This window comes from Syngnathus scovelli, chromosome 16, assembly GCF_024217435.2.
Source record: "Syngnathus scovelli strain Florida chromosome 16, RoL_Ssco_1.2, whole genome shotgun sequence".
In the NCBI taxonomy this organism is placed as follows: domain Eukaryota; kingdom Metazoa; phylum Chordata; class Actinopteri; order Syngnathiformes; family Syngnathidae; genus Syngnathus; species Syngnathus scovelli.
Window position 1 is genome coordinate 8,631,831 of NC_090862.1, and position 26,644 is coordinate 8,658,474.

The 26,644-nt window shown below is 45.4% G+C and overlaps 4 protein-coding genes across 6 annotated transcripts; 3 read left to right on the forward strand and 1 right to left on the reverse strand.

The window, feature by feature from the left end:
• Window positions 1-73: 73 nt before the first annotated feature.
• Window positions 74-3,383, forward strand: drc3 (dynein regulatory complex subunit 3). Of its 2 annotated transcripts, XM_049745259.1 has the most exons (13): window positions 74-212; window positions 473-661; window positions 729-845; window positions 1,029-1,195; window positions 1,287-1,442; window positions 1,510-1,629; window positions 1,696-1,807; window positions 1,879-2,054; window positions 2,153-2,281; window positions 2,364-2,434; window positions 2,643-2,766; window positions 2,931-3,062; window positions 3,134-3,383. In XM_049745259.1, the coding sequence occupies exons 2-13, from the start codon at window positions 475-477 to the stop codon at window positions 3,227-3,229; spliced, it is 1,587 nt and encodes a 528-aa protein (XP_049601216.1). In that variant the 5' UTR covers window positions 74-212; window positions 473-474; the 3' UTR covers window positions 3,230-3,383. The 2 variants fall into 2 exon arrangements, with proteins under 2 accessions (XP_049601216.1, XP_049601217.1); XM_049745260.2 differs by lacking the exon at window positions 3,134-3,383 and having other exon boundaries at window positions 2,843-2,981.
• Window positions 3,384-4,443: 1,060 nt separating this feature from the next.
• gid4 (GID complex subunit 4 homolog) lies at window positions 4,444-7,478 on the forward strand. 2 transcript variants are annotated; one of them, XM_049745264.1, is made up of 6 exons: window positions 4,444-4,804; window positions 5,270-5,428; window positions 5,766-5,873; window positions 5,965-6,066; window positions 6,161-6,291; window positions 6,418-7,478. In XM_049745264.1, exons 1-6 carry the CDS (start codon window positions 4,580-4,582, stop codon window positions 6,479-6,481), a joined length of 789 nt encoding a protein of 262 aa, XP_049601221.1. In that variant the 5' UTR covers window positions 4,444-4,579; the 3' UTR covers window positions 6,482-7,478. The 2 variants fall into 2 exon arrangements, with proteins under 2 accessions (XP_049601221.1, XP_049601222.1); XM_049745265.2 differs by having other exon boundaries at window positions 4,445-4,804; window positions 5,270-5,329.
• A 1,986-nt stretch (window positions 7,479-9,464) lies between these two features.
• noxo1a (NADPH oxidase organizer 1a) lies at window positions 9,465-13,034 on the forward strand. The gene is made up of 8 exons (XM_049745258.1): window positions 9,465-9,633; window positions 9,719-9,799; window positions 9,876-9,939; window positions 10,018-10,201; window positions 10,670-10,860; window positions 10,949-11,062; window positions 11,152-11,269; window positions 11,847-13,034. Exons 1-8 carry the CDS (start codon window positions 9,568-9,570, stop codon window positions 12,688-12,690), a joined length of 1,662 nt encoding a protein of 553 aa, XP_049601215.1. The 5' UTR covers window positions 9,465-9,567; the 3' UTR covers window positions 12,691-13,034.
• Window positions 13,035-13,697: 663 nt separating this feature from the next.
• tbl3 (transducin beta like 3) lies at window positions 13,698-24,750 on the reverse strand. Its single transcript, XM_049745255.2, has 23 exons — window positions 24,573-24,750; window positions 24,418-24,469; window positions 24,220-24,315; window positions 24,084-24,131; window positions 23,857-23,998; window positions 23,668-23,752; window positions 23,382-23,552; window positions 22,366-22,441; window positions 22,169-22,265; window positions 21,867-22,087; window positions 21,614-21,755; window positions 21,047-21,105; window positions 20,849-20,955; window positions 20,579-20,714; window positions 19,341-19,580; window positions 19,179-19,249; window positions 18,908-19,064; window positions 17,997-18,055; window positions 17,388-17,491; window positions 16,689-16,760; window positions 16,313-16,471; window positions 16,113-16,206; window positions 13,698-14,293 (listed from the first exon to the last, which is right to left on the reverse strand). Exons 1-23 carry the CDS (start codon window positions 24,602-24,604, stop codon window positions 13,966-13,968), a joined length of 2,748 nt encoding a protein of 915 aa, XP_049601212.1. The 5' UTR covers window positions 24,605-24,750; the 3' UTR covers window positions 13,698-13,965.
• Between the last annotated feature and the right edge of the window lie 1,894 nt (window positions 24,751-26,644).

Consider the following 26,644-nt stretch of genomic DNA (forward strand, 5'->3'; position numbering starts at 1 on the left):
TTTGTGAATTGAGCTCTGAAAGTGGAAGAGACGCTAACTTTGACTGACGCACGAAGGTATTTTCTCCCAGTGTGCTCGAATGCAGCACCTAGTTGCTACGCAACACCCAGTAAACATTGAAGAGCTGTAGTGTAATGTGATTTATTTATTTTGACATATACGCATTTTGCGTTCCCAGTTGTGGCTGACTTGTAGCTTCTGTGCTAACGCAGGTAACACATAATTATTGAATTCAGACGAACCGTAATCGGCGTTTATATTTACATGTTTTGACCAATTAATACGCGCACGTGTCAACATCGTTATCTACGTTCATTGATGACGCTATTGATGTACCTTTTAGTGAATTAAAAATACAAAAATACAACGTTGTTACATGCAGTATCCGACACATTCTGAGATGCAGTATTTGCACGCCCCCCCCCCCAAATGGCCAAATTAGGTTTATTTTGTGTTTTTATTTCTTTTAAAGTCATGCCTTCCAGCAAGGAAACCTCCAACCTAAGCGCCGGTTACCATGATAAAACCCCAATTTACATCGATGAGGAGATTCTGCAGGAAGCCGTCCTCGAGCAAGGTCTCCAAGATCAAGCTGAACACATTGCCAAGCAGGAGGGAATCATCTTTAAGGAGGCCCCCAGATTGAGTCTGGAATACAGAAGTGAGTAGAAAAATGCAGGCTTGGTGATACTGAATGTGTCTCGTGGAATGATGGTTTTCCTCACAAGACATCCAGAAGATTGACCACTTGTGGGAGTTCTCGGCGTTAACCAAGTTAAATCTCAACAACAACTTCATCAAGAAGATCGAAGGATTGGACCATCTGGTTAACCTGACGTGGCTCAGTAAGAAAACATGTTGTTTTGAATATTCCTTAAGACAATATTGAGTCTTCAATTACCCTAACAAGCATGTTTTTGGGAGATGGGGCAAGCCTGACTAAGCTGGGTCCTTCAAGCCCGGACTTTTTGTTGTGCAGGAAAAACGTACAAACTTGAAACAACAATAACGCCCATTTTGTTTCTTAGATCTGTCATTTAACAAAATCAAGAAAATTGAAGGACTGGATGGTCTTGTGAAGATGGAAGTGCTGAATTTGTCTAACAACCACATTACTCTCATCGAAAACATGGACAACCTCATGGAACTAACCGTTTTCTGCATTGCAAACAACAAACTGCATCAACTGAACAATGTAACAAAAAAGGCGCATTGTAAAATGAAAAAAGAAAGTGTGTGTTTTGGGACACTTGCCAAACCCAAAGTCACTGTTCTGCACTCCAAAGGTGGTCTATCTGCGAAAGTTCAAGAAGCTCTTCACCCTCAATATAGATGGAAATCCGATCCCAGAGGAGAACAATGAAGAAAAGTACACCCTTTTCCTCGCGGCCTATTTTCAGCAATTGAAGTTCCTGAACAACGTTTTTCTTAATGAGGATATTGTAAGAAACGTGCAGTGTTTTGAAACGTTTTGCAACTTGCATGTAATACGATGTCATGTGCATATAGAGGAACAGGGCGTCGGCCAAGTACAACCTTGACATTGAAGAGATGAACCAGGAGGAGTTACATGCCCAACAAGCAGCGGAGGAAAAACGAAAACAGGAAGCTATACTACAAATGCACGAGGTGAGTTCAATCAACTCGTTTGGGTTTTGATCAAGATGGCTGCCAATGTCTTTATTTTTATTTCAGGATTCTTTTGTGGAGCAGTTGAATGGAGATTATCTGTACAAAAACATTATCCAAAATGATACAGAGTTAAAAAAACTACAATGCCTGCCGGGAGTGGACGAGTTGCTGGAGGCATATCCTTTGTCGCGGGCGGCTTTGTCAAGCGATTCCAGTTTGTTTGCCTCCCTTGACTCTTCTCGTTTACATTCGAGCAACAACTGGTTGACCTGTGCAACCAGCTCTTTGAAGTGGGCCTGGCCGAGTACAAGCGAAGAGACGCCGAGGTCGCCTCATTCTTCGCTCGACTTGACATAGACGTGACGGACAGCCAAAGCAGAGCCTCCAAAGTGTTGGCTGATTTTCAGACGGAACAGAAGCAGGTGTGCTCGCAAACGGGGAATGGAATGTCCCAAACATGTCCCAATTTGGGTTCCTCTACGAGCAGGCGTGCTTTTTCAAGACATATTTCTGTGTACAGAGAACATTGGATTTACAACAGGCAGCGAAGGATGAAAAGAAGAGCAAGATGGACATCTGCCTGGAAGAAATCAATGTTTTGTGTTACAACCTAATGACGGTGGAGTTTCAACTCTACAGCTACCTGGAGGTACCTTGTGAGATGTGAACTTTTGATTCCAATTGCAATCTATGCCGACGATGTCACAAAAGTGAAACGACGCTTCCCACAGGAAATGATCCGAAGGTTTGACAACAACATCTCCGAAATGACCGGCAGTTTCAGCGAAACGGCTCAAGGCATATATCCTTCACACGTCCTCACAGCTCCTCTTCAACTTTACGGGACAGACCTTTTGTCACAACGGGGAAGTCCATATTACAAAGCTTTGATTCCAAAAAGTCAATTTTATGAACTCATGGGATATGTTGACATCTTCACATATTGAACTCCACATTTAGTTTACCGTTCCCGCCATAACTGTGCCAGGCCTTCCTTGACTCGATTGTACATTCGTCCAGTGTCGAGAGCTGGAGGACAGCCATCATCAGAAGGTAACGCAAATTGCCGTCACCACACTGGAGGTGGTGGCGAAGGGAGAAGCCGAAGATGATTTGCCCGATGATGTCCGAATGGTAGGTAGCGGCAGCACCGCACGATATCAATTAATAGCAGTTTCGATTGAGGTTGAATTGAGGTTTGTCTTCCTAGCTAGAAATGCTGCATCCACAAATACAAAGAACTTGTCACCATTGCCATTTAGCATAATAAGGTCTGACACCCGCCCTTCTCAATGTAGCTGTTCTTGGACAAAAACACAGTGATGGACACGCTGGCTGCCAGCCATGACAACCATCTGCAGACTATCAATGACAGGGAGACGCAGTTGGTCACGCGCGCCGAGGCCTGGAAAGTTGCCCTCATCAAAGGGGTAAAAACCTGAAATGACTTTTGGGTCTCGCGTGTGCACGCCGCTCATGTTGTCCTTCTGTGACGTTTCAGATTGAAGACACAGAACTGAAGAGGAACCGAAAGCGCATCGCAGATATCCACAGACACGCCGACTATTTGAGGGAACAGCTGAAAAAGTTGATGTAGTGCAAACGCGGTGGGCTTGAAAGAAGGGGATTACAATGTGCCCAAATATGTATTTGCTCCATGAAAACATATATATTGGCTGACGTATTCCTTGGGTCTTTATTTCCCTTTGCAATGTTGTGATAGTAAAATTCTCACTTGATTTGTTTCACTAAAAAGTCAAAGTCAAAGTCAAAGTCAGCTTTATTGTCAATTTCTCCACATGCCAAAGACACACAAAGAAACCGAAATTTCGTTCCCCCCTATCCTATTATTCACTATGAATAAGTGCAGTATTTTTCTTATATCAATTACATTAATTAGTGATATAGGCTGTACAATTATACTGGCTAACCAACAGCAAACATTTTTTTTTATCAGAGATAGCTTCATGTCGCCCCAAAAGTATTCTTTGACGCTGATTTAATGTCTTTATTTTTCATTAGTACATCAGATTTTTTTTTTTACCTATAAAAGCATCACAATACGGATCCTACCATCCATCCATCCATTTTCTATACTGTTTGTCCCACGGGGGTCGCGGGCGTGCTGGAGCCTATCCCAGCAGTCATCGGGCAGTAGGCGGGGGACACCCTGAACTGGTTGCCAGCCAGGGCACACAGAGACGAACAACCATCCGCACTCGCACTTTCGGGATGTGGGCGAAAACTGGAGTGCCCGGAGAAAACCCACGCGGGCACGGGGAGAACATGCAAACTCCACACGGGGAGGGCCGGAGGTGGACTCGAACCCACACTGTGAGGCGAGCCCCCCAGATCCTACCGTGTGTTGTAATTTAGCTATGACGTTTCAGGAAAAAAAATCAAATTGTTGTTGAAGCTAACCCTTAATTCACAACTATGCTCACATATATTTATGCCAAAGTTTAAAAATGAGCCGAAGGGAGCGAACGTATTTTCTTTTTCCGTTTTGTCACATACACGCACACCGTAATCGCGGGAATCGAACTGACGGTGCCGGTGTTGTGCTCGATTTGGTTCCCCGGTGAAGATTTGTGGGGTTTTTTTACCTATAAAAGCGTCACAATACGGACCCTCCGTCCAAATCTGGCACAACACCTGTTCACAAGACAGGCGAGTGTACCTGCGACCGCCGAGGCGCGGGTGGTTCGGGTTTTCGAAGTCGTCAGTGCTTTTTTGGCAGTATCTCGTCATATTACTACAATTCCCAAAATGCCACTCGGTTTGACAGTCCCCAAATAAAAGGTCTGCTCAAGCCCTACGCTTTCGACCAATCACATTCCGGGAAACGGAGCTCTCCATTCAGAGTTGCGCTGAGGTCGCCAGCCCAAAGAAATAGTTCAAAGTTTTGGACCTCGGCGACTTCGGGCGCTCGCCTGCTCCGAAGTTGATGACGGTAGCCGACGGTGACCCGTTGCCGCTCGCCATGCCCGTACCAGTCGAGTGCTGCCTTGCCCCCGACGCGGCCCGTCCATCCCCGGGCTCGCTTGTCCCGCCTGGGCCGATCAATGGGCAGCAGCCCGGCGTGGCCACGTCGCTGCTGTATAGCGGCTCCCAGTTTCGAGGCTACCAGAAGAGCAAAGGGAACGCCTACGACGTGGATGTGGTTTTGCAGGTACGTATCAGGTTGACTTTTAAATTTGATCGCTTGCGTTTTTGTTCTCGTGCAAATGGCATTCTTTTGAGGTCCACTTGCGACCGACTTGGCACGTCGACGTTGGCTTACTTGACAGTCAATAGCAACACACTGACCTAGTTTAGCGACCGGTTGAATGCAAGTGTGACATTTGAAATGCCATTGTTTAGTATCATTTCTTACAACTTTGCATGCACCGATAACTTTGCAATAGTGGTGCAACAATTAATGGATTAATCGACACCACATCGATTATCAAATTAATGGACTATTATCATTATTGATACTTTAAGGTTATTTATTCAGCACGATTTGCAAATTTTTTTCCCCTATAATGGAGGAGCATGAGAAAATGGGATGCAGCTTCACTTTGTTTCACAGCATACACTAGATATTACACATTAGTAACAACACGTTTCACTAAAATTATTGATTTTTCTCTAGCACGTGACTCCCGAGGACGCCTACTTGTGTGGATATCTGAAGATCAGCGGCCTGACTGAAGTGAGCGAGCTCAAACATTTAGCTGACATCAGGACTTGTGATGGTTATCTTATTGGGGGTCACCGCGGGCCAGTTGACCCGGCGAATCTCTATTTTAAGGTCTGCACGCCTGCCCTAATTTCTGAGACAAGTGTGTATCCATTTCATTACGTAATACTTCGCGGGGGGCCTGACAAGGGGAACAGAATGTTCAAGGGTGAAACTTGTCAGCGGGTCAGCTTGCGCTCGCATCTAATTTGAAGTGGTGTATTTACTGGCACAAAGGGAACACATATTTGCTCTCATTTCTCCCAAAAAATAAAACAAAATAAAAACAGCAATGGGAAACGACAGTGCAAGTATGTACTGAGTGTTCTACAATTGGGTAGCAACAGACGGATGGCCAATTTCGCCTCTCCTGCCTGCCTTGCTAACGTCTTAAATTTTTTGCCACCAGGAGTATCCAACGCTCACGACATTCTTTGCTGGTGAAATCATCAGCCGGAAGCGGCCTTTTCTAACCAGGAAGTGGGATGCTGACGAAGATGTGGACAGGAAGCACTGGGTACGTCCCCGTTCTCCCATGACCTCCACCAGGGAGTGCGACGTTTGATCAGTGGTTGTCTGACGTGACTTGAAGGGACTTTTTCCCGCAGGGCAAATTTCAGCCATTTTATAAAGTGGCCAAAAGCTTCAATTCTGATGACTTTGACTACGATGCGCTGGAACGCAGCGATTACGTCTTCATGAGATGGAAAGTCAGTCCCCGAGTGTTTTTTCAGTGACCCTTAACATCATCTCTTTGTCCTCCTGATTGTGAACTTTGAACCCTGCATTTCTGCCGTCCCAAAGGAGCAGTTCCTGGTCCCCGATCACACCATCAAGGATATTAGCGGTGCGTCCTTTGCAGGCTTTTACTACATCTGCTTCCAGAAGTCCTCGGCCACTATAGAGGGTTACTACTACCACAGGAGCTCGGAATGGTCAGTCACCGCATTATGAAGGATTGAAATGGGTATCTGGGTACATTTCTCGAAAAGGAGCGATTTTGTAGACGAGGATTTTGACCGACAATATTGAAATCTTTTTTTTTTTACTTCTTCTTCCAGGTATCAGTCCCTCAACCTGAGCCACGTCCGAGAGCACAGTATTCCCATTTATGAATTCCGCTGAAAAGACGAGCGACAAATATTTTTGTCAAGGAGGGTTCAGCTCATCTTCAATGGGATGCCCAAAAACAACATCAAGAAATACGGATGGCGAGCGAGCCACTTGCTGTCCCGAATGGAGCTCGGTGAACACCCCCCCCCCCCCCCCCCCCCCCCCCCATCAAAAGGCGCTCTCCGACCTCTGCGCAAGACTGAGAGAAAGATGCGAAGGCTAACGGACGCAATGAAGAGGTCTCACTGTGGCCGCAAAGCCCATCTTGACCTCATTTTCCAACCTGGCTTGATTTTGGTTTTTAATTATGTTTTACAAAGGCATTTACTCACAAAAAGACAACCTTGCCTTGAAGTTGAACTAAGTAAGCCTTTCAGTCCTTTCTTTTCTCATTTGATGTAAAAGACTAAAGACATCTTTCTAATGTAGTGCTTTCACAACAACTGTTGACGTAATAACGCTTTACAGAGCACATCACGGAAAACATACAAACACAACAACGATCCCTCCGTTTGAAAATCAACAACTGTCATGCACTCTGGATGATCAATAACCATATCGGATTGTGACTCATCAAATCGTCTTAAAATGACTTCAAAGTGTTTTTTTTTTTTTTAAATCAAGCCCCCCCCCCCCCCCCCCCATTTACAATTATTATTTTTGAAGAACCATGTAACATCACATACCATTTGGTCAATATCATGCAAGTCAAAGTGGCAAAGACTTTGCCTTGCTGGGGAAGTTAGTTTGTGAAGAAATGGGACAAGGGTCAGTCTTTTGAAAGCGTCACTAAAAAAAAGATTGAGCCCGAGGTGCTCTTGGAAAAGTGACAAACTTGTAATTACATTCTAAACCTCCCAGTGCTTCACATCAAAACACAATATTGTCGGACTTTGGGAGGGACAGGATCTATTGAATTTGTGGCTGATGGCAAAATGTACCTTGTGTGACATTTGCTGGAAAACACCACATTAAAAAATGTTGGATGTGTCTGCTGCACCAAGCACAAGGAGTAATACAAATTTGTGTGTATCACACGTTTCAGCATTTGAACTCACCTGCGGTGCAGTATCCACTAGATGTCAGTATGGCGCTGCATGTCTTTGGCATTAAGCTACTACTGGGCAGTTTGAACAATTCAGTCAGTCAATGGTGGGGTGACTTGACGGCCTTAACTGGATTCAACTGGTAAGTGTGCCAAATATACCATCGACGGTCACAGCGATTGAAGGGCCAAGGTCAAATCACGTCTCTAATTGTGTCTACCAAAGAGACCTGATCAGTCAATCTGAACTTTTTGGCATGCTACATATTACGTATTATGAAACCTTAATATGACAGCCAATGAGAAAGGTACGGAAGAGGATTAGGGCCAGTGAAGAAAAAAAAAGGGGGGGAGGGGAGTGACAGGATTCTGACTTTTTTTTCCCTCAGAATTCTCACTTTAAAGTCAGAATTCTGAGAATAAAGTCAGGATTCTCACTTTAAAGTCAGAATTCCCAGAAAGTGGGAATTCTGACTTTATTCTCAGAATTATGGCTTTAAAGTGGGAATTCTCACTTTAAAGTCAGAATTCTGAGAATAAAGTCAGAATTCTGACTTTATTCTCAGAATTCTGACTTTATTCTCAGAATTCTGACTTTAAAGTGAGAATTCAAAAAAGTCAGAATCCTGTCACCCCCCCCCCCCCCCTTTTTTTTTCTTCACTGGCCCTAATCCTCTTCCGTGAAACAAATGACTCGCATCTCAGATAAAAGAAAATGGAGTAAAAAGCAGAGCGGTTGGAAAAATTCCACGCACCAAGTACGATTCATACGTGCCGCAGCCATGGAAACAGGCGTAAGCAAGCAGGTGCCAACGGCGCTGCAACGCTTCCTTCTCAAGATGCCGGATTCCTTACTCATGCAGACTTAATTCTTTTCTTGCCACACAAACTTGAGTCAGACTTGGCAGTCACATGAGTTGCCATCTAATTTTACACACTAAATCGTGTGAACTATGTATTTAAGGAATTATCTATAGTTCACCTGCATAGAAGTGAAACCGAAGCTGGCATTTGAAGCACAAGGAAGTCAAGTTTTTTTTAATTTTTGTGTTACAGGTTTCATCAGAGCTGAATCTGGCACTGAGGAGAAGAGGTGGTGGCGGCTTTGGCTCTTTTGTAGTGACTAATCCTGTTTCGGTTTGGTTTGAGGAAGTTGGCCAAGTTGATCAATAAGACTAGCAAGAAGATCAGACAAAAAAAAGTATGTTTCTTGCAGCGCCATACGCTATTGTTACATTTTGTCTGGTCTAAATGAAGCTCCTCATCACGTCAACATCAATCCTCTGCAACAATCTGCCACAATGCGGCACCAAAGCACTACCTTTGTCCAAACAAAGCTCCTCAGCTCACTTCAACAAACTTCCTTGGCAGTATTCATCAAGGACAATACATGGTAAAAAGTTCAAGTAGCTGGTGGGGAGTGAAAAATACGGTTACAACACGATGCAACTTCCCGTAAACCCAAATCAAAAGTTATTTGTGCTGTAATTAGTGAGGTCATTCCTTTGGAAAAAAAAAAATACTGTCAAACTGTGTTAATGACAACAGCAGTGCATCCGACATGTTCTTACATGTGGAAAATTGGAGACAAGTGCCGTTTAATTGAAACATTGATGCACTGCTTCAATCAGATAGTCTCTATTTGATTTTGTTCTTAAAATAATCTCAATGCATCATCATTGACTTTTTGACTTTAATTTGCCGTAGTACTATACTTTGATCAGAAACGCGCAGAACAGACAACTTATCTTTGTTCCGTTTTCTCAGTTGAATTGTAAAAATAAAAAATAAATCTCTGACCCTTTCTTATTTTTTCAACTATTTGCTATTTAACTAACTCATATATAACTATTTAACTTAATACTTGTCCTTTTTGTGACGTGCTGCAAAGTTAGAGCAAGGTTGGACTTTCCCGTAATTGTCACAAATACTGCTGTTGCGTCACGCAGCCACACCTGTGCAGGTGGAACGCATATAAATGAACCGGTGGAGCATCTGTATCTTGCATTCCCAAACACAAGTGTTTTCGTAGTCGGCGGACTTTGCGATTGTCATGTCGTCGCCAAGGTACCCCATCAGCATTCGTTTAACCGGAGTGATGGAGAAGGACAAGAAAAAAGTAAGGAGCCTGCTTTTCTTCTCCCTCTTAATTTTGGAAGCATTCTAACCCAAAAGCTTTAACGTGTAACGTTTTGCTCCTCCAGATGTACATCACATCGGTGCTTTGGTCGGACGAGGAAGAGATTGTCATCTACAGGACTGTTGAGGACTTCAAGAAAATGCATGTAAGTGCAAAACACCTCCTGGATGTGTCAAGACACTTTCTGACAGCTAAATGCGTCACCTTGCCTTGCGTTATAGAAGCTGATAAAGAAAGCCTTCCCTGGCACAAAGAAGTCAGAAAGAATCGTGCCTAAGTTTAAAGGTATTGATCATCACATTCCCTCGACCTTGCTGTCGATGTCGGCGGTGGCCCTGACCTGAGTGTTATGTATGCTTCTAGTCACAAAGAAGGCCAAAGCAGGGCAGAAGAACGCCCCCTCCAAGTCCTTGAACTACCTGAAGCCCTTGCAAAGGTACTGCAACGAATTGCTGAGCTGCGATCCGCAGGTCAACCAGTCGGTGCACCTCATCCAGTTTCTCCACCCCAAAAACGAGGAGCTGCAGCCAGAGTACTCAAGGAACGGGTAAGTATGTTCCTTTCATTGACACATAAAGGCAAACACGTGGCCAACCCATCAAGTCTAATGACGAATGTGAGGATTCGAGCCATCCGAAGGGAAAGATGAATTGATTGGGAAGAGCGCTTTGCAAAATTCGAGGTGCTAACTGGAGCGCCAAGTATGTCAAGTGAGACAATGATTGCAGGCATGATTACAGTACACGCCTTAGTTAAGTGGCCAAGCAGCATGGCAGCGCAGCTTCGCCTGAGGCCTGTTTCCAAGAGTCTATTTGTTACTTCTTGGGGGTAATGGCAATTGACTGAGCCAAAGGTGGAGCACAAACTGAGCTGGATGAGAGCCAATCGCAAGGCGCATACTGAAAAACAAGCATAAGAACTAAGAACTATTTTAAGTCTTCATTGAACTGACAAACCGTGTTTTGGAGCTTGGTTCTGCACTGTATTTACATCCAGTTTGTCTTTCCACCCTCAGCGTCATAATCATGCCCCCTGAAACCCAAAACCAACAAGAGCAAGTCTTTAGCCAGGGCAGCAACGTGACCCAGCCCTTTTCCACGGAGACTTACAGGTGTGTGGCCCCCTACGAGACCAAGGACACCAAGAACAAGCCCTTCAAAGTGGCGGTGGATGAAAAAGTCGACGTGCTCATCAAGGACAAAGCAGGTGAGCTAAACAGCTTTGTCGACTTTGGATCGCGGGGCAAAACAAAAAAGCGTCCAGTTCTGAGGTTTTCCGTTGTGGCTGGCCTCAGGCTGGTGGCTTGTGGAGAATGAAGACAAGTGCTTGGCCTGGTTTCCTGCTCCGTACCTGGAGAGGACGGACGATGAACCAGAGGAAGACAACATTGATGGACTTCCGGAAAGAGGTACAATGTCATAACCACCAGCGACACCTTGTCTTTTTCTCAAATATGTTGAACACACCACACTGAGTTTGACTCTTTATCTCCATCAGGATTGTTTTACACCGTTACCAAAAGCTACAAATCCAACAAAGATGACGAAATAACAGTGAGCATCGGTGCCTCGGTGGAGGTCTTGCAGAAGTCCGAAAACGGCTGGTGGCTCATCAGGTATTGTTGGCCAGCATATCAATACAACAGTGTTAGGCTTGTCATTGTACTTTGTGTCAATGGGTACCACACTAGGACTGCAGTGCTATGGAAGCATTGACATTTTGAAGGGTTGAGACTATCATTGTACCCAATGATAAAACAAACCTTAAACTGTAAAGGTCAAGGATCCAGGAAAAAATGTTTGGTGCCGGAAAGGGTACAGCTTTCTCTCTTAGAGGACTGGGATGTTAGGCTGATATAAAAGTGTAGGATTAGGGTTTGTAATTTACATCCTAAGCCATTAACAAGGCACAAACAGTCATTTATGACTGTTATTACCAGGTGCACAAGGGACCCAACCTGACCCAAGGGGTACAACAATTTGCCAATGGGGTGCTACCCTCAAAGGTCCTGCTTTTGTAGTCCTGAGACAAAAGACCTGAACGGACTTGGGAACACACCCATACCCCACTGGGAACTTGGGAACATAGCTGCAGCCTTGGACTAAGTTCAAGGGTGCTTGACCCTATTTCTGACAGTGTAGAGACTTAGTCCAATACTTGAAGATTTGAACTCAACCTCTGACCTTCCGCAGATACAAAGGGAAGGCCGGCTACATCCCCAGCATGTACCTGAAGCCCCCAAGCCACATCCGCATGGGGGGAGGCCACCACGGGCACAGCAGCCCCATTCTTAACCCCCGACCCCTGACCAGGCAGTTGTCTAGATCCCTCGAGGTCCTCAGCCCACCCGTGTCCACTAGGCCCACTGCCAAGCCGACACCCCCCATCTCACTTCCCAAGCCGAAACCTGTCCCACCCGCCAATACAAGACGTACCCCATCTCCTGATCCAAGACACACCCTGTCGCCCGGTGCAGGACACACCTCACCTCCCAATCCAGGACGCAGCTCACCTACAAACCGAGGACACGCCTCGCTTTCCAGTCCAGGACGCAGCTCACCTCCCAATCCAGTACAGACCTTACCTCCCAACCGAGGACATGTCTCACCTCCCAATGCAAACTACGTCCCTACGCCCATCATCTTGGTGGAGAATGAGGACGAGAACGATCTTCCCATGAGCCTGACCGTGGACAGCGAGGACGACTTCACAAGCGACAGTGACTTCAGCAGCGACGAATACAATTCATCCTCAGCCAGCACAACAATCAGCCTGAGCATGAGCACAGACAATTACCGAATGCGCCACAGCCGTACCCCTCCGCCGCCATCCAGGCACATACTAGACCCACAAAGCGCAACAGGGGGCAAAATGATGCTCGCCGTCTCTGACCCAAACATCTTTAAGAGCGTCTCGGCACCCAAGGTGCCGCCCAGGCCGCAGACCGAGGAGATTCTCAGTCGCTGCACAACCATCACCCGCAAGAACGCAAACAGATCTCCCAGCCCGACACCTACTCCCATACAGACTCGGTAGAAGAAGACAACATTGGACAATTTTGATCAAACAACTACAATGCGGAAGATGTCACACCAACACGTCGACTTCTCAAACAAACTTGTTCAAATGTATTTATTGTATTGTACTAAAAAGATGGCTTGCTCCATTGCAGCTAAGGACCATCACAGACACTCAAGTCTTTCCAGTATTGTCAGGGTATATTTTCTGTACCGGAAAACCTTTGTTGTGCTTTATGCATTTTCACATAGAGCGCATTTATACCCAAAGATACTTGGCATGTGTTACGAATGCTTGAAATAGACTGGCTGTGTTGTGGTTTGTTTGCTTGGAATGAAATAAAAACATGGTGATGAAATGCACTGTGGCGTAACATTACTTAAAGAGCAATGACATACGCATACGGTAAATCTTTCGGGTTCAGACATTGTGATCCTCGATGATGGAACTCTCAGCTACATAAACCACAACACTACCATTTCCTTGACATTCAGTTGTGAGCTTTTACCTGGGCAGCTGCAGGAAGCCAAGTTATATGAAACACTCCACTCGCAAAAGGCCGATTATGATATTATGCGCCCGAAAGGTAGATTGTGAACCTTTTCACTCAGTCCTACGCCAGCTACACAAAGATATAGGTCAAACACTAGCCTATGTTAAAACAGGTGAGGTACTACATTATCAGTAGTTCCATTTTTATTATTACATCTACTGTTATATTATTCCTGTTTGTATTACGAAAATCTGCAGCCATTTCCACACAAGCTGTACAAATGTCAGATATTGAGCCCCCTGGTCTCTACAGGCATTGTTTTCTATGCTTTCTTGCTCGATAGTAATATGGTGCACAAAAGTCAACTACGTAGGCTATAATGTAAACTAACTACCACTGGCCCCGTTCTATTAAATTTGCAGACCATTGCGTTGTGAAAGAGGTTGCCTAGTCCCAGGCCAGCTGCAGCGAGTGATGCTCATTCATGAAAACATGTTGCGTTATGGATGAAGAAAAGGTTAAGACACTCATCTGCTTGTGACAAAATATAGGCTGTTTGATTTTAATTAGAAGGCAATACATGCGCATAGTTATTTCACAACCACACAAAAAAAACATCCCATCTCGCTTGACTGCGGAAGAGCCGGTCCATCAAGTAGAACAAATCCATCATTGTTGGTAGCTGGGCTGTCACTTCCTGCTCTTTCACTCGCTTCCCAGCTAATCTGTTAATTGCCAAATATCACTCTTGCCTCCTCACTGGTTGAGCGCAGGTGTGCACGGGAACTTGGTGATGTCCGTCAGCTAGTGAGAGCCGAGCCTTGTGGAAAAGAGGAAGTTGCGAGACATTTTGCAGCTGATTTTGTTTGCTTCTGCTCCTCTTCTTCCTCCTCAGAACTCTCCTGGCTCGCAGGACGGGGGTTGCCATTCGTGGTGGCCTTCTTGGCGGCGCTCACCTCCTCGTCGTCTTCCTCGTCCTCCTCGGCGGGACAATTTGAATCTTCATCGTTTCCGCTATCGTCCTCCTCTCGTTTGTCTTTGCCACTGGGCTTTACCCCGTCCTTGTCAATCATAAATACAGGTCTGGAGCCAAGAGGTGTGGTGTCCATTTCTTCATCTTGGCCCATGCTAGTAGAGAGGACGTGAAATTTATATTACACTTATATGCCATATGCATAAAAAAAAACAAAAAAAAACACTGTACCATGAAATTCAGATTACTGATAGATGTCTACCACATTTGTTTGTCCACCAAGTTGAAGGTCGAGGTCTGAACGGAAAAATTGGCGGATGGAATTTTGTTTGATTTCTCTGTAGTATAACCGTAACCAGTTTGTATCAATGTTGTTACAAAATGTTCCGATTTTGTGCTAACAATGACTAATGCCAAAACAAAATGTGAACAGAGGTGAGTACAATTTTCACATCTACTTTAAGGAACAGTTTACAAATCAGGAATTGTGTGGCTTCATGTTGTTTATTTGTCACAAAAGGTAATTCAAAGTAATGCCAACTGGCATCTCTACAACCTACCATTAGTCCGCTAGCTTAATGCTATCATAAAATGGGAAACGCAATAGACGAAAAATTCGCATAGCTGAGCAGAAACATTGCTGTAAGATAAAAGGAGAACATCTAACGATACTTAGTCGCATATTGTCGCTCTGCGACACTGCCAAAGTTCATCTTGAGCTTTTGTATAGTTAACCGACTCGCTATTTCTTCTTGACATCAATTAACTCTAGCTGAGTCACACTCCTGCCATTGTCAGGCTAAATCATGTACTGTGGACCAGAGAGTGTGACAAAAAATCCGTTGTAATATGCTTATCAGGGATGAGAACAGCAAATGAAAAAAAAACACTGAAAAGTAGCCAAAGCCCCCCCCCCCCCCCCCCCCCCCTCACTTGCCGCAGGGGGCCAGGGGCCGCAGGCCCCCCCTAATGGGGGCCGCAGTGGGCAAGGGTCCACAAGCCCTCATTGGGGGCTGCAGGGGCCACAGGCCCCTATTGGGGGCCACAGGGCCCACAGGCCCCCATTGGGGGCCGCAGGGGGCCAGGGGCAACGCCCCGGAGGGGGCTCAGGTGGAAAAGCTCCCTGGAAACTCCTGGATTTTGGCACTATAGCAACCCCAAAACCATTAATTTCGTCACTCAATTTCAACAATTTTGTTAAAAAAATATTCTTGCTTGGTGGGCTACCAAGGTGAATATAATACAGTCAAGCCTCAGTTTTTGACCACAATCCGTTCCGGAAGGCGGTTCGAGAAGCGAATCGGTTGAATTCCGAATCTATTTTTCCCATTACAAATAATGGATTTTTTTTAATTCGTTCCAAGACTTTTTTAAGCATTTTTTTCATTTGCGCATATTTGTCCGATCGCGCAACTACAGCGCACCGCTGAACGCGCAACCGCAGTGCGTCGCCGACCGCACAACTACACCGCGCTGGTTGCATTATTGTGACAGAGCAGTCGCTGAAATTTAGAAAATATTTTTAAACTCCTGATGTACTTTCCAAAATTCAAGTGGACCTCAGAGCGCAGGGAGCTTAATTTAGTGCGATTGCGCAACCACAGCGCGCCGGGCGCTCACTGTTGCATTGCTTTAAGAGCGTCTTTGTGTTCCGAGTTGTAAGATGACGCTGCTCTCGAGCCATGCCCATCTGAAGCAGTTCCTGATCCCGCTCGACTCCCCCGCCATGTAAAAACTATTTTCTCAATGGATCTACACGATTCACAAAAATGATACTCCCGACGGAAAAAAACACGCTAATCCGCGGATCTGCGGAAGATTCTCATCCCTGGCTTATGTAGTCAGAGTGTGGCTTCGATCTCAAAAGATTTGTTATGGATTTGACTGACTAAAATTAGAGAGGGAAATGTCATTCCCATGGCTTTCCTGAATTTTATACTTGTTTGGTAGATTTCATGGCAAAGCATCTCTCACCTGGATGCTGCTCCGGTTACTCTCATCTTCTGCCACATGTAGTTGAGGAACATAGACGCCTGCAGAAGACGGTCGATCCTCTGCATGTGTCTCTCTGGAAGGCGGAAAAAGCTAATTAGGAAGGCAACAAATGTGACTTTGTATCCTGCTACGACTCCATCTTTTTCTATGCTAGCGTGCTGCGCTAACAATTTGCTGACCTGTGTAGGGTATGAGGCCCTCCACGATAGTACGGGCGCCCTGGTACTGAAGGAGCTCCTCAGGTGGGAGATGCGTCAGAAGCACCTGGAGCACAGCCTGAGCATCCAGGCAATTCCTGGCATTGGTGTTCCACACCCCACAGTAACGCAGCAGCGACTCTAGGAAACGCGACAACGTCAAAAGGGATCGGCGATTGGATGACGCCACATCGTACATTTATCAATCGTGCTAGTCTTTGATAAATGATCACAAGAGTAAGATACTATACACACTCTTATACAGTATGTGCTAGTTTTTCCACTTTCTGATTAGTGTTCCCCTTGTTCTCTCCTTTAAGGTGTCATTATTTATTTATCTATTTATTTCTTCCCTTACCTTTCTGATCCACTCGAAGTTTCAAAACTGTCTTCTCCAGAAGTTCATGACTGTCTTGCGTTTGACTGATTGCTATGAGAAAGAGACAAGTCAATTAGGGCAATACCAGGATGGGGACCTAGCAGACAAGCATGGCCATTTGCCCAACACTGTTGCGCAAATGGCCATGTGACTGAACATGTGCGCAGACGACGTGCGACCGTAAAGTAGAACATAGACTGAATGTGCAGACTGTTTGACGTGGCTGGAACCTGTGGAACCACATTGTTCCGAATGTGTTGTGACATCGTGCACATAAAAATGCAAAATGTATAGAGGCAGAAGATAACCAAAGACTTGAGCTAAAAAAATTATGTAATTATTATATAATTATTAAATAAAATATTCCTCTTCTTTCCCTTTTGCTCCTTTTCCAATCGTCAAAGGCCAAAACAAACAACTCAACTTGTTTTAGGACATTGAGACATGACAGGCTGATGAGTGATTGATGAATCAGAGGTTAAAATACAGTTTGCAGTTGTTTTTGTCTTGTCAGAGCAGAATGATGAATAGTGGTATTCCATCGTAAGCGCTCCCCTGAAAACAACCAGAGGAATATTCTTCCTGGCATGCACTGAAAATAGATTTCCATTTCGAGCCACAATTGGGACCTTTCATTCCGGCGCAAGATAAACAAATAGCTATAAATAGATGAATTACCTTTAATTACAGACAGCACGGTGTGCGGCTGGTCCAACGAGATTGCGAGGCCCAGCGCTTTCAGGTATTTCTTCTCATGGAGCAGGTTGGACAACTCCTGCTGCCTTCGCAGAAACAGGAAAGGACAAAGAACGGCGTTTCGTGTAAACAAACGCTCGGTGCTATTGTTAGACAGACCAGAGTGAATTCTTGCGAGTTTAAACTGAACGCACTGTTGTGCTCACTACTGAAGGCACAAAGACATCCTAAACCCAATTCTAAGATTCAAACATTCAAGTTTTCATTTCAAGACTCTCACCCACCAAAATGACAACTCTTACTACTGCAGCTTTTGCCATCAGAAGGTTCAAGCCGAGAGCAGGAAGTAACTCGACCTCCGAGGGTTGATATGGATCATGTGTCCGCTTTGTCATACAAAAATACTTCATTTTACGAAAGCTCGACTGAGCACACGCACGCATGTGATGGCGAGGCATGCGGGTAACCGGTCTCGGGCCCGGCCGGCCATTGTTTGCGTGAAATGGAAATTTCACACGAAAACAGTCGATTCGTTCAGATGGCGCAACCGCTGACATTCAAGCGGGAAGAAGCGGGCCGTTTGCGACTTACTTCAAGATCTGATCCTCCTGCTTAGCCTGCTCTTCAGCCAGCTCCATTTGTGTCACATCCTGGTAAAGGACACAAGGTCACGTTAATTTGGCATTCTAAGAAAGTCAAATATGATTTGTGGTCACATGATGTTTTGTTTGGAGGAAGTGTTTTCATACAAACATTTACATGTGCATGTTTGGCTTTTCTGTGGCTGTCTCCCACATTCCAAAATGTATTAGTAACATTTAAGACATTAAATTCTCCATTGCTATAGAAAACATACAGATGGATATTGGCTGTACTTTTGACTTTCATTTTCTTTTGTGTAGGTGACAGAGGACTCCCTGTACATGGTTCAACTGATCCTTCATTTTTATCTGCGTGACCCAGTTCATATGTTTGAGTAAGCAAAGAGGACGTGTTGGAATTGTATCTTTTCAGATCAGAATGTAGTCACAAACAAGTGTAAGCAGACAAGGCCGACAGTGTCAACCGCATGACATTCAAACGTGCAGACTGAGGATTTGTGCGCACACGCCTAGCCAAACACATCCACGGCAAGACCATCATATAGGGGAAATATATTTGCTACGCCTTTCACCTGATGCAACTTTGGTTTTGTCACAAACTTGCAGGTGCCCATGTTTTAGGGACGTGCAGGTGATTGGTAGTGTTTTTTGCTTAATGCGAAGATAGTGATCACGGGAATGGGTCACTTGAAAACAGAAGAAAGAGTTTACAAAAATAGTTTTGTGTTTTATTCTGTGGGCAAGTTGGCTTGCTAGCTGATGCTAAAGCTAGTTAGTTACTATTGTGAAGTAAACAAAACGTTGCTAGCAGGTGGACCACATTTTATGACTGTCTAATTGTTAAGCAGTGTATATTTATTTGACTTTATCTTATCTTACTTCATCTCAAGCATCCCTTACCGTCCACACGATGACGTTGGAGTCGGCCGACCCGGTCACCATCTTGTCGTCTTTCCTGTTGGCATGGAGCCCCCACACTTTGTCCAGGTGGCCGTCAAGCGTCTTCACGCACTCATTGGTCTTGATGGTCCAAAGCTTCACCAAACCATCAGAGCCGCTGTGGACAAAGCGCCGGTGGGAATTTTATTGTTAGACACTGGCACAGTTTTTGTTGTTACCAACTGGTTACCTTTGCGTATTGTGTTAGCTAGCAAAGGCGTCAGCCATTTACCTGCTGAGTAGCTGAGTGCCTCGGCTCACAAAGATGACCTTCAACACGGATGCATCGTGGCCCTCAAAGGTCTAACCAAAGCAACAAGATGTGTTTTTACTTTCCGAGTCAAACTGAACACTGCGCTCAGAGGAATTTTTGCGAGTCACCCAAGTGGCCCACCTTGAGACAGCCAAAGTCTTGCAGGCTCCACAGTTTGGCGGTGCCGTCTGCGGAGGAGGTGGCCAGCACCTGGTCGACGGGCGAGAAGCACACAGACCAGACGCCGCGCTTGTGGCCCCGAAATACTCCCAGTAGCTGCACGCTGGCCTCCCGCGCCAGCGACCACAGCTTGGCCGTGCGGTCCTGCGAGCCGGAAGCCAGTAGCTTGTCGTTGGGAGAAACAGCCACGCTGTTGATATCCTGCCGTGAGACACAATTAAGCATCGGGATCATCTTTACTGTGCTTCCACGGTCGTCTCGGGTTCAGTGACAAGCCTAATCTTGAAATAACCAAATGCAGCAGTGAATAAAAGAATCAATTTACATTTTAAAATTCGTACATTTGATTCATGGAGTTGAAACAATACTTCAGATCGTCATCATTATTTAACAATGGAACACACAAGCCGGTCTTTCATTATTTCTTACATCACTTTTTTTCTTTGCGCACGCCTTGATTAGTGATGTGTTACATCATCAATGTGACCAACGCGGAAAACATGAGTTGAAGAAATGTACTGTCGTTAGCTGGTTTGATGACTGCACTTGATCTAAGATTGCTAGCTTAGTATAAATAACCCCCCCCAGACGACTACTCCAGAATTGTATCAATCTATTTCTTCTAAAGATCATGTTTTACACACCTCTGTATAAATGCCAGCCCATGTTATATTATTTAAAAACTTTTTCCATTATTGTATGCTATAACTTGATAAGCCAATTGGAAATTGGAAGTAAATTTAGACAAAGATAATGTACACACAGCCCCTTTTAATTGGGGATGCGGTGTTGTTCAAAACGAAGCTGACGTGTTCAAATTCAAACGCTATATTCGACCTGAAATTCAAAGGCACAACTTCAGATCTCTGCGATTGGCTGGCAACCAGTTCAGGGTGTCCCCCGCCTACTGCCCGATGATGGCTGGGATAGGCTCCGGCACGCCCGCGACCCCCGTGGGGACATAGCGGTACAGAAAATGGATGGATGGAACTTCAGATATGTGAGGTTGACATGAATGTCAATTACGGTAGCCTGAATAGTTTGCATGCCTGAAAAATGCTGCTTGCAACATCAAGCCTATGTGTAGGCACGAATGCAATCGCACATATGCTTAACAATTCAATAGTTGTGAACATAAACCAAAGTCTGTTTGCTGTGGGGTCTTTTCTTGTTGCTTTCGTCTATCGTTGTGGGCCTACCTTATCGTGTGCCCTCTCTGTGGAACGTGCGGCTAGCTGATGCAAGTCTGTGCTTGTGGCTGATAAATCTTCAGGCAGATCCCACACCTTGACTGTACAGTCCTGACTGCCCGACACCAAGAAGGATGTCTTCAACCTGCATGCACACATCAAGGTGCCTTACTTTTGTTTTTTTCTTTATACTGACCACGTTTGAAACTCAAATTTAGTTTGTTTCACCCATCCTGCATCGCAATCGGGGCCACAATGCGTGACGGGGCTGAGTTTTACCTAGAACAGGATATGGAACCCACGGCGTTGGCGTGGCTGCTGCCGTAGGCCGCGCAGCGCACGTGGCCACTGTCGGCGTCCATGTGCCACACGCGCACGGATCTGTCCTGTGGAATGAGATGCGCACCATGACGCACACTTGTTAGCAGTGTGGATGCAACTTGCTGGAAAGGTCTTACTGTGTAGGCTTGCGCTCACCTTTGCACAGCTTGCAAACACAAAGCCTTTTTTAAACACGTCCAATGACAACACGGTATCTGTGAGGGAGTAAATGCAGAACATTCCTTCAACCTGCTTTAAGTTCAATTGTCGCAACATTATCTTCACCCCCCCCCCCCCCCCTTTCCAGGTACAACAGTTGTGGCTCTTGAGAGGCACCTCTGCTAATTATGCTTTGTTACATATTCACACCCACAGGGATTTTCCCTTGTTGAATAATGTTTCTACTGTTATGCAACACAATATTTACTATGATATAACAGCAACAGGAAATGGACCATATTTGCAGTTTGTGCCTTGAGACATTCTTGTTTTTATTTTATTTTTGGAAATGTTTTCAGTTTTTAGTTTGTTTCTGTCAACTATAATAATCTTGGGGCAAGGCTTTCTTAGTAGCGAGGACAAAGAGCATCCTCGTACATTGACACAAGCAAGGTTATTGAATAAATCTAAGTGCATCTTGTATTTATTCTGACTACCGAAAATGTACTCTTGGGGTAAAGTAGCTGGCAGGTGCCGCATTGCTGCCATCTGCTGGTGACTCACCCGAGTGGCCGTAGAGGATCTGGCAGCTGTTGGTGAGCAGCTCAAACACTTTGAGCTGGCAGCTGTTGGTGGCCACCGCGATGTGGCTGTCGTTTTTGCCCAGGAATTTCACGTCCAGCACCTCGTCGCTGTAACCCACGAACTGCAGAAAAGAACTCACGTCAGAGAGGTGCAGGTCTGCCTACTTGGTTCAGTATCCATCGCACTTGTGTTATCAAATACGGTGACACAAAAGTAGCTTCAGGTGGCTCACTTGTTGCTGCGTGCTGAGAGCAGGCAGCTGGTAGAGGACAATGTTGTGCTCCGCGGTGACGGCGGCCAGCCTGTCAGAGACAGGCAGGTGAAGCAAGTACGTTAGCGCACGAGGGTCGTCATCCGTCTCCTCCGCATCCTCTGAGGGAAGGCAGTGTGTGGACGGGCGGGCCTGGCTGTAGACGCAACGGGCTGTGCTGGCCTCCCACACCCTCAAGAGCCCTGTGCGGGCAGAGCGGAAAGAGTTTTCAAGTCAAATAGGAATGAACTCTAAGGACGTTTCAGAGTGGGTCAAAGGTGAACCTTTGCTGCCAGCTGTGACGAAATGCAAGTCTCTGCTCTGGATTCCTATTTCCGAGAGGTCTTTTGTAACAGGCAGGATCACAACGCCCTCCACAGCCTGCACAAAAAGAAAATGCACTGCAGCATCAGATGTCAGTTTTCATAACTAGCAGACAAAATGCCAATTTCAGTTTGATTTTTTTTTTTTTTTTTTTTACCTCATAGACTGGTACAGTTCTTTTCGCCGTCCGGCTCTTTAAATCCCACACTGTGCAGATCTTATCTCTTCCTGAACTACACACAATCACATGTGGACAACACAAAAATGTGAGTTTCCCCCGGAGTGGGAGATAGTAGTGATGTGTAAATTAAAAAAATGAAAGTTTTGGGATTGTTGCATGCTTTCTTGATAAAATACACCTGCCACCTGTGTGTCTGACTTCATAAGACCAAGTCGGGTTGTTATGATGCATCTAGTGTGTTGGTGAAGTGTTGGTGAAGTGCCCAGTGCATGTCACTTCTCACTGTCAACCCTCACCGCTGGCTAGCAGTATGTGAACGGGAGAGCCGAGTGCATAAGTCTCTCCCTGCCAGTACATAGCCTCTCTAACAGCAAGCCCTATATAGTGCCTCCACGCGGCGACACATGGTAACTGGGTACAACACGGACCCAGGCTAAACTACAAGGGACTCGGAGGAGGTTTGGCTCCTAGACGTGCGGCACGCAGGCCCACCGGTGTGTGGACACGCCCTGGTGCCCACGAACCAGCCCCCAACTATGGGTTAAATAGTACCACTGCCCAGTGGGTTCCTCGGGAGAGGAATGGGCTAAGGGAGTCAACCCCTACAGAAAATCAACTTCCCTTTGGGTTGGTGTCAGGAAGGGCATCCGGCTGTAAAAAGTTTTGCTCCAAAAATTTTCTCAGTATAGGACTCTCAACCACGAGATGGCCATGGACCGCCCCCGGTGGAAGAAAGCCATATTGAGAATCCAGTCCAACCCAGCGGCAGCCTGGAAAGCGGACTGGCAGCCTGGAAAGCGGACTTTAAACCGATGATGATGATGCCAAAAAACTTGAACAAATCTTATTCAGTACACAGTTTTAATCCCATTTCCTTTACAGTTTGTTGTCTGCCTTGAAGTTGCTTCGAATAAACAATTTCATTGGTTGAGTCATAGCGTGCACGTGACGACACTGGCAGGTGCACATTTCGATTCACTCAACATTTGTACCTGATCATGGTGTCGCCGTCGGGGCTGAAACTGAGGGAAGTGACGGCGCTGTAATGGCTCTTGAGCACGCACACGCATTGGCTGGTCTGCAGGTCCCAGAGCCGGATGCCGCAGTCCAGAGAGGACGAGAAGAGCTGCAGACGGCCGATGTCTGGGTGGAACTCCACCAGGCTGCGCGCATAAGATTGATGTCATAGTTGCTGTTACTGAGTTCCAGTGTGAATGACAATGAAGGCACTGACATGCATATGTGAAAATAAAAAAAAAAGTTAAATCTCACACTTACTGTACAACACCAGAGGAGCCTTTAAGGTTGTGGGTGCAGTATTGCTTGACTACATCCCAGAGCTTGATAGTGCCATCACAGCCCCCTAAAAGCATAATTAGCATACGCTGCGTAAACTGTGCAATTTGTTTGCAATGGGGGAGAATGTGTGAATCAGAAAAATAACAGGTGTTTATTATTGATGCTGACCTGAGGCCATGAGCGTGGAGGTGCAGTCAAAAGTCATGCTGGCTACAGGAACCGTGTGTATGGCCTTCCAAGTGCGAGTACACTGCGCTTTCTTCCAGTCCCACTGCTTCAACAGGAGCGCTCTGCTGGCTGTTACCAGCATCTGTGCAAGGACGCAAAGCAACGATGCAATGAACAAATTTAGACAGTCGTGCAAAAAAAACAAAAAAAAACCCATGCCGGCTTACCTCGTCATCACAGCTTAGTGCAAACGATGTGATGTCCTCTTGATCATCCTACACAAATGAGAGAAAATGAATGTTAAAAAAAACACATCTTATCTTATCACAGTGCTGTCACTGCTTCGGTGTGTTTTGGCCTTACGTGCTCAATACTGTGGACGGTCTTCCCTGTGTCGATCTCCAAAACATTGACACGTGAGCCACACGTGCAAAAGATATGTTTTTCATCTTTGCTGATCTGTCCACGTATTACAACAAAATGTTAGTGGGGCAATTCGCTGATTTGATAGTAAAACACGATGAGCTTTCTCTGAAATAAAAGTCAAACAAACAAATTTACCTGCACTTTTCCTCCTTTGTAGAAAGGCTCAATTTTACTAGAAACAGCATAACTGTAAAAGGATGGCATATTAGTAGAGGACAGTGAGTTGTTGCTACACTTAGCTTAGCTCATCGAGTGGAGCCACCAACTCGTGCGACGGGACTCAAGCTTACTTTGTTTTGAATTGAACGTTGATATTCGCCATGATGCGTGCGTCACAATCTTAATCCGTTATACTTCGTCAATTACGCTCACTGAAGATGAAGATTTGTTACTCGGCACGTTGGCTCCGGTCGGCACATCTTTCCCGCATGTTTGACGGTAGAGTCGCAAGAATTGGACGTCATCAAAAAGCACTCTGCTGATTAGGTCGCGATGGTAATTACGTCATATTCCAACCCCGTTGTTGGAAAAATGGAGAATAAAATTATCGCTGCTGTTTGTATCATAAAGTACTGGGTCTTTATGATACCTCCGGTTACTATTACAGGGACTGCACGTAAAGATATCTGGCCTGGAGAACGGTGAGCGAGGAAGTTGGCGTGTCCGGTAAATAGATTTTGTTTACTTATTTACATTGGCCACCGGACACCATTCATGCGTTTTGTTTTGTTTTGTTTTGTTTTTTTGTCAGAGGAGGATTGCCGCAGAAAATGGAGATGTCTAAGGGACACTTATTTGAAGAAGATTCAACAGAAGACGAAATGGAAGCACTTGATAGCCCTGTCTTTTCTTGACGCCTTTGTGTCACGGCGACCAAAGCGTGGTAACCTTAAAGTTCCTCTGGGGGGCGACGAACATAGCACACCAAAGGGCGAGGGAGCACAAGAGGTTGCGCCAAAGCCTGGTATGCTGCTCTCCAAGACTACCAGTCTACAAACTGCTTTGTATCACAATCACAAATGATGGTGTTTTCACAGGAAAGTGGAGATTTGAGTGGAGCGCTATAGAGAGTGTGAAGGAACTAAAGGAGAAGGAGCATCTTCTGCCTTGTTTGAAACAGCGTGCCTCCTCTGCTCCAGCTCCAGCCCCGTCACTCTCAGAAGATGAGCTGTTCATGATAAGTCTGGCTCCCATGTTGCAACGATTGCCAGCCCAGCAGAAGGATTGTGTAAAATTTCAAATTCATAAATTAATTTATGAAGCGCTACAAAGTTAAATTTGGGATTATTGGAATAAATGTCTGGGTCACAATGCTTGCCAGGAAGGAGCCAGGCTCAGTTTATGTTTATTTTGTGTCCAATTTTCTGTTCTTTTGTTGTAAGTATATATCTTTACATTAAACTCACTTAAAGTTTGATTTAGAAAGTATATTTCAGGATTGGTCTACAGTGTACAAAGTTGTAATAATAATTTTGGTTCTAAAAACAGTACAATTGCAGGTTTTAGATCAAAAGTGTGGTTGGCCCTCAAAAGAGCCATTTTTGGTTGTGCCGGTGTATCACTGTGCACTCTCAGCTGAGAAGTAGGAGTTGAAACCCTCCTTCACCCTGAGTGGTTGGTGGCACAACTTCACAGAACTGGTAGTGGTTGGACGTCCGGGGCATCTTACCCACCCTACCGTACACCAGGCTTGGTATTTTAGGTTGTCCCTATAAAATGTCATATTGCATCAATATCAAAGTCAGCTTTAATGTCGATTTCTTCACATGCAAAGACACTCAAAGAAACCGAAATTTTGTTCCCCACTATCCCACAAGACAATGAACAGAGTGCTGAATAAATAATGAATAAATAACACAATTAAATAAGAGAAGCAAAAAGGAGCAAGTGAGCGTACAGCAGACATTCAGAATATAGCGCAAAAGTGCAGTACGCTACACAGAAGGGGGTAGCGAATTCAGGGTCCTAAGAGCCTGGAGAATGAAGCTGTTGGCGAGTCTGGTGGTGCGGGAGCGCAGGCTCCTGTACCTCTTCGCAGAGGGCAGAAGGTCAAACAAAGAGTGAGCTGGGTGACTCACATCACTTACAATCGTGGTTGCCTTGCGGGTGAGATGGGAGGTGTAAAAGTCCTTCAGGGAGGGGAGCGAAGCACCAATAATCTTACCAGCCGTATTCACTATACACTGCAGGGCCTTCAAGTTCTGTTCAGTGCAGCTACCACCCCAGACAGCGATGCAACTGGAGAGGACGCTCTCAATGGTGCCACGGTAGAATGTAGACATGACTGCCAGAGGAGCACATGCACGCCTGAGTTTCCGCAGAAAGTACAGGTGGCACTGAGCTTTCTTTGCCAGTGATGTGG

What these genes read in the sequence shown, in the direction of transcription:
- drc3 (XM_049745259.1), top strand. Translation starts at nt 475, where the DNA reads ATGCCTTCCAGCAAGGAAACCTCCAACCTAAGCGCCGGTTACCATGAT. An exon ending in TTTTTCTTAATGAGGATATT is followed by an intron (nt 1,443 to 1,509) that starts GTAAGAAACGTG and finishes ATGTGCATATAG; the next exon opens with AGGAACAGGGCGTCGGCCAA. An exon ending in TGCCCGATGATGTCCGAATG is followed by an intron (nt 2,767 to 2,930) that starts GTAGGTAGCGGC and finishes TTCTCAATGTAG; the next exon opens with CTGTTCTTGGACAAAAACAC.
- gid4 (XM_049745264.1), top strand. Translation starts at nt 4,580, where the DNA reads ATGACGGTAGCCGACGGTGACCCGTTGCCGCTCGCCATGCCCGTACCA. An exon ending in ATGTGGACAGGAAGCACTGG is followed by an intron (nt 5,874 to 5,964) that starts GTACGTCCCCGT and finishes TTTTTCCCGCAG; the next exon opens with GGCAAATTTCAGCCATTTTA. An exon ending in ACGTCTTCATGAGATGGAAA is followed by an intron (nt 6,067 to 6,160) that starts GTCAGTCCCCGA and finishes GCCGTCCCAAAG; the next exon opens with GAGCAGTTCCTGGTCCCCGA.
- noxo1a (XM_049745258.1), top strand. Translation starts at nt 9,568, where the DNA reads ATGTCGTCGCCAAGGTACCCCATCAGCATTCGTTTAACCGGAGTGATG. An exon ending in AGGACTTCAAGAAAATGCAT is followed by an intron (nt 9,800 to 9,875) that starts GTAAGTGCAAAA and finishes CTTGCGTTATAG; the next exon opens with AAGCTGATAAAGAAAGCCTT. An exon ending in GCTCATCAAGGACAAAGCAG is followed by an intron (nt 10,861 to 10,948) that starts GTGAGCTAAACA and finishes GGCTGGCCTCAG; the next exon opens with GCTGGTGGCTTGTGGAGAAT.
- tbl3 (XM_049745255.2), bottom strand. Translation starts at nt 24,604, where the DNA reads ATGGCGAATATCAACGTTCAATTCAAAACAAA. An exon ending in AACGTTCAATTCAAAACAAA is followed by an intron (nt 24,470 to 24,572) that starts GTAAGCTTGAGT and finishes ATCCTTTTACAG; the next exon opens with TTATGCTGTTTCTAGTAAAA. An exon ending in GAACTGTACCAGTCTATGAG is followed by an intron (nt 22,266 to 22,365) that starts GTAAAAAAAAAA and finishes CTTTTTGTGCAG; the next exon opens with GCTGTGGAGGGCGTTGTGAT.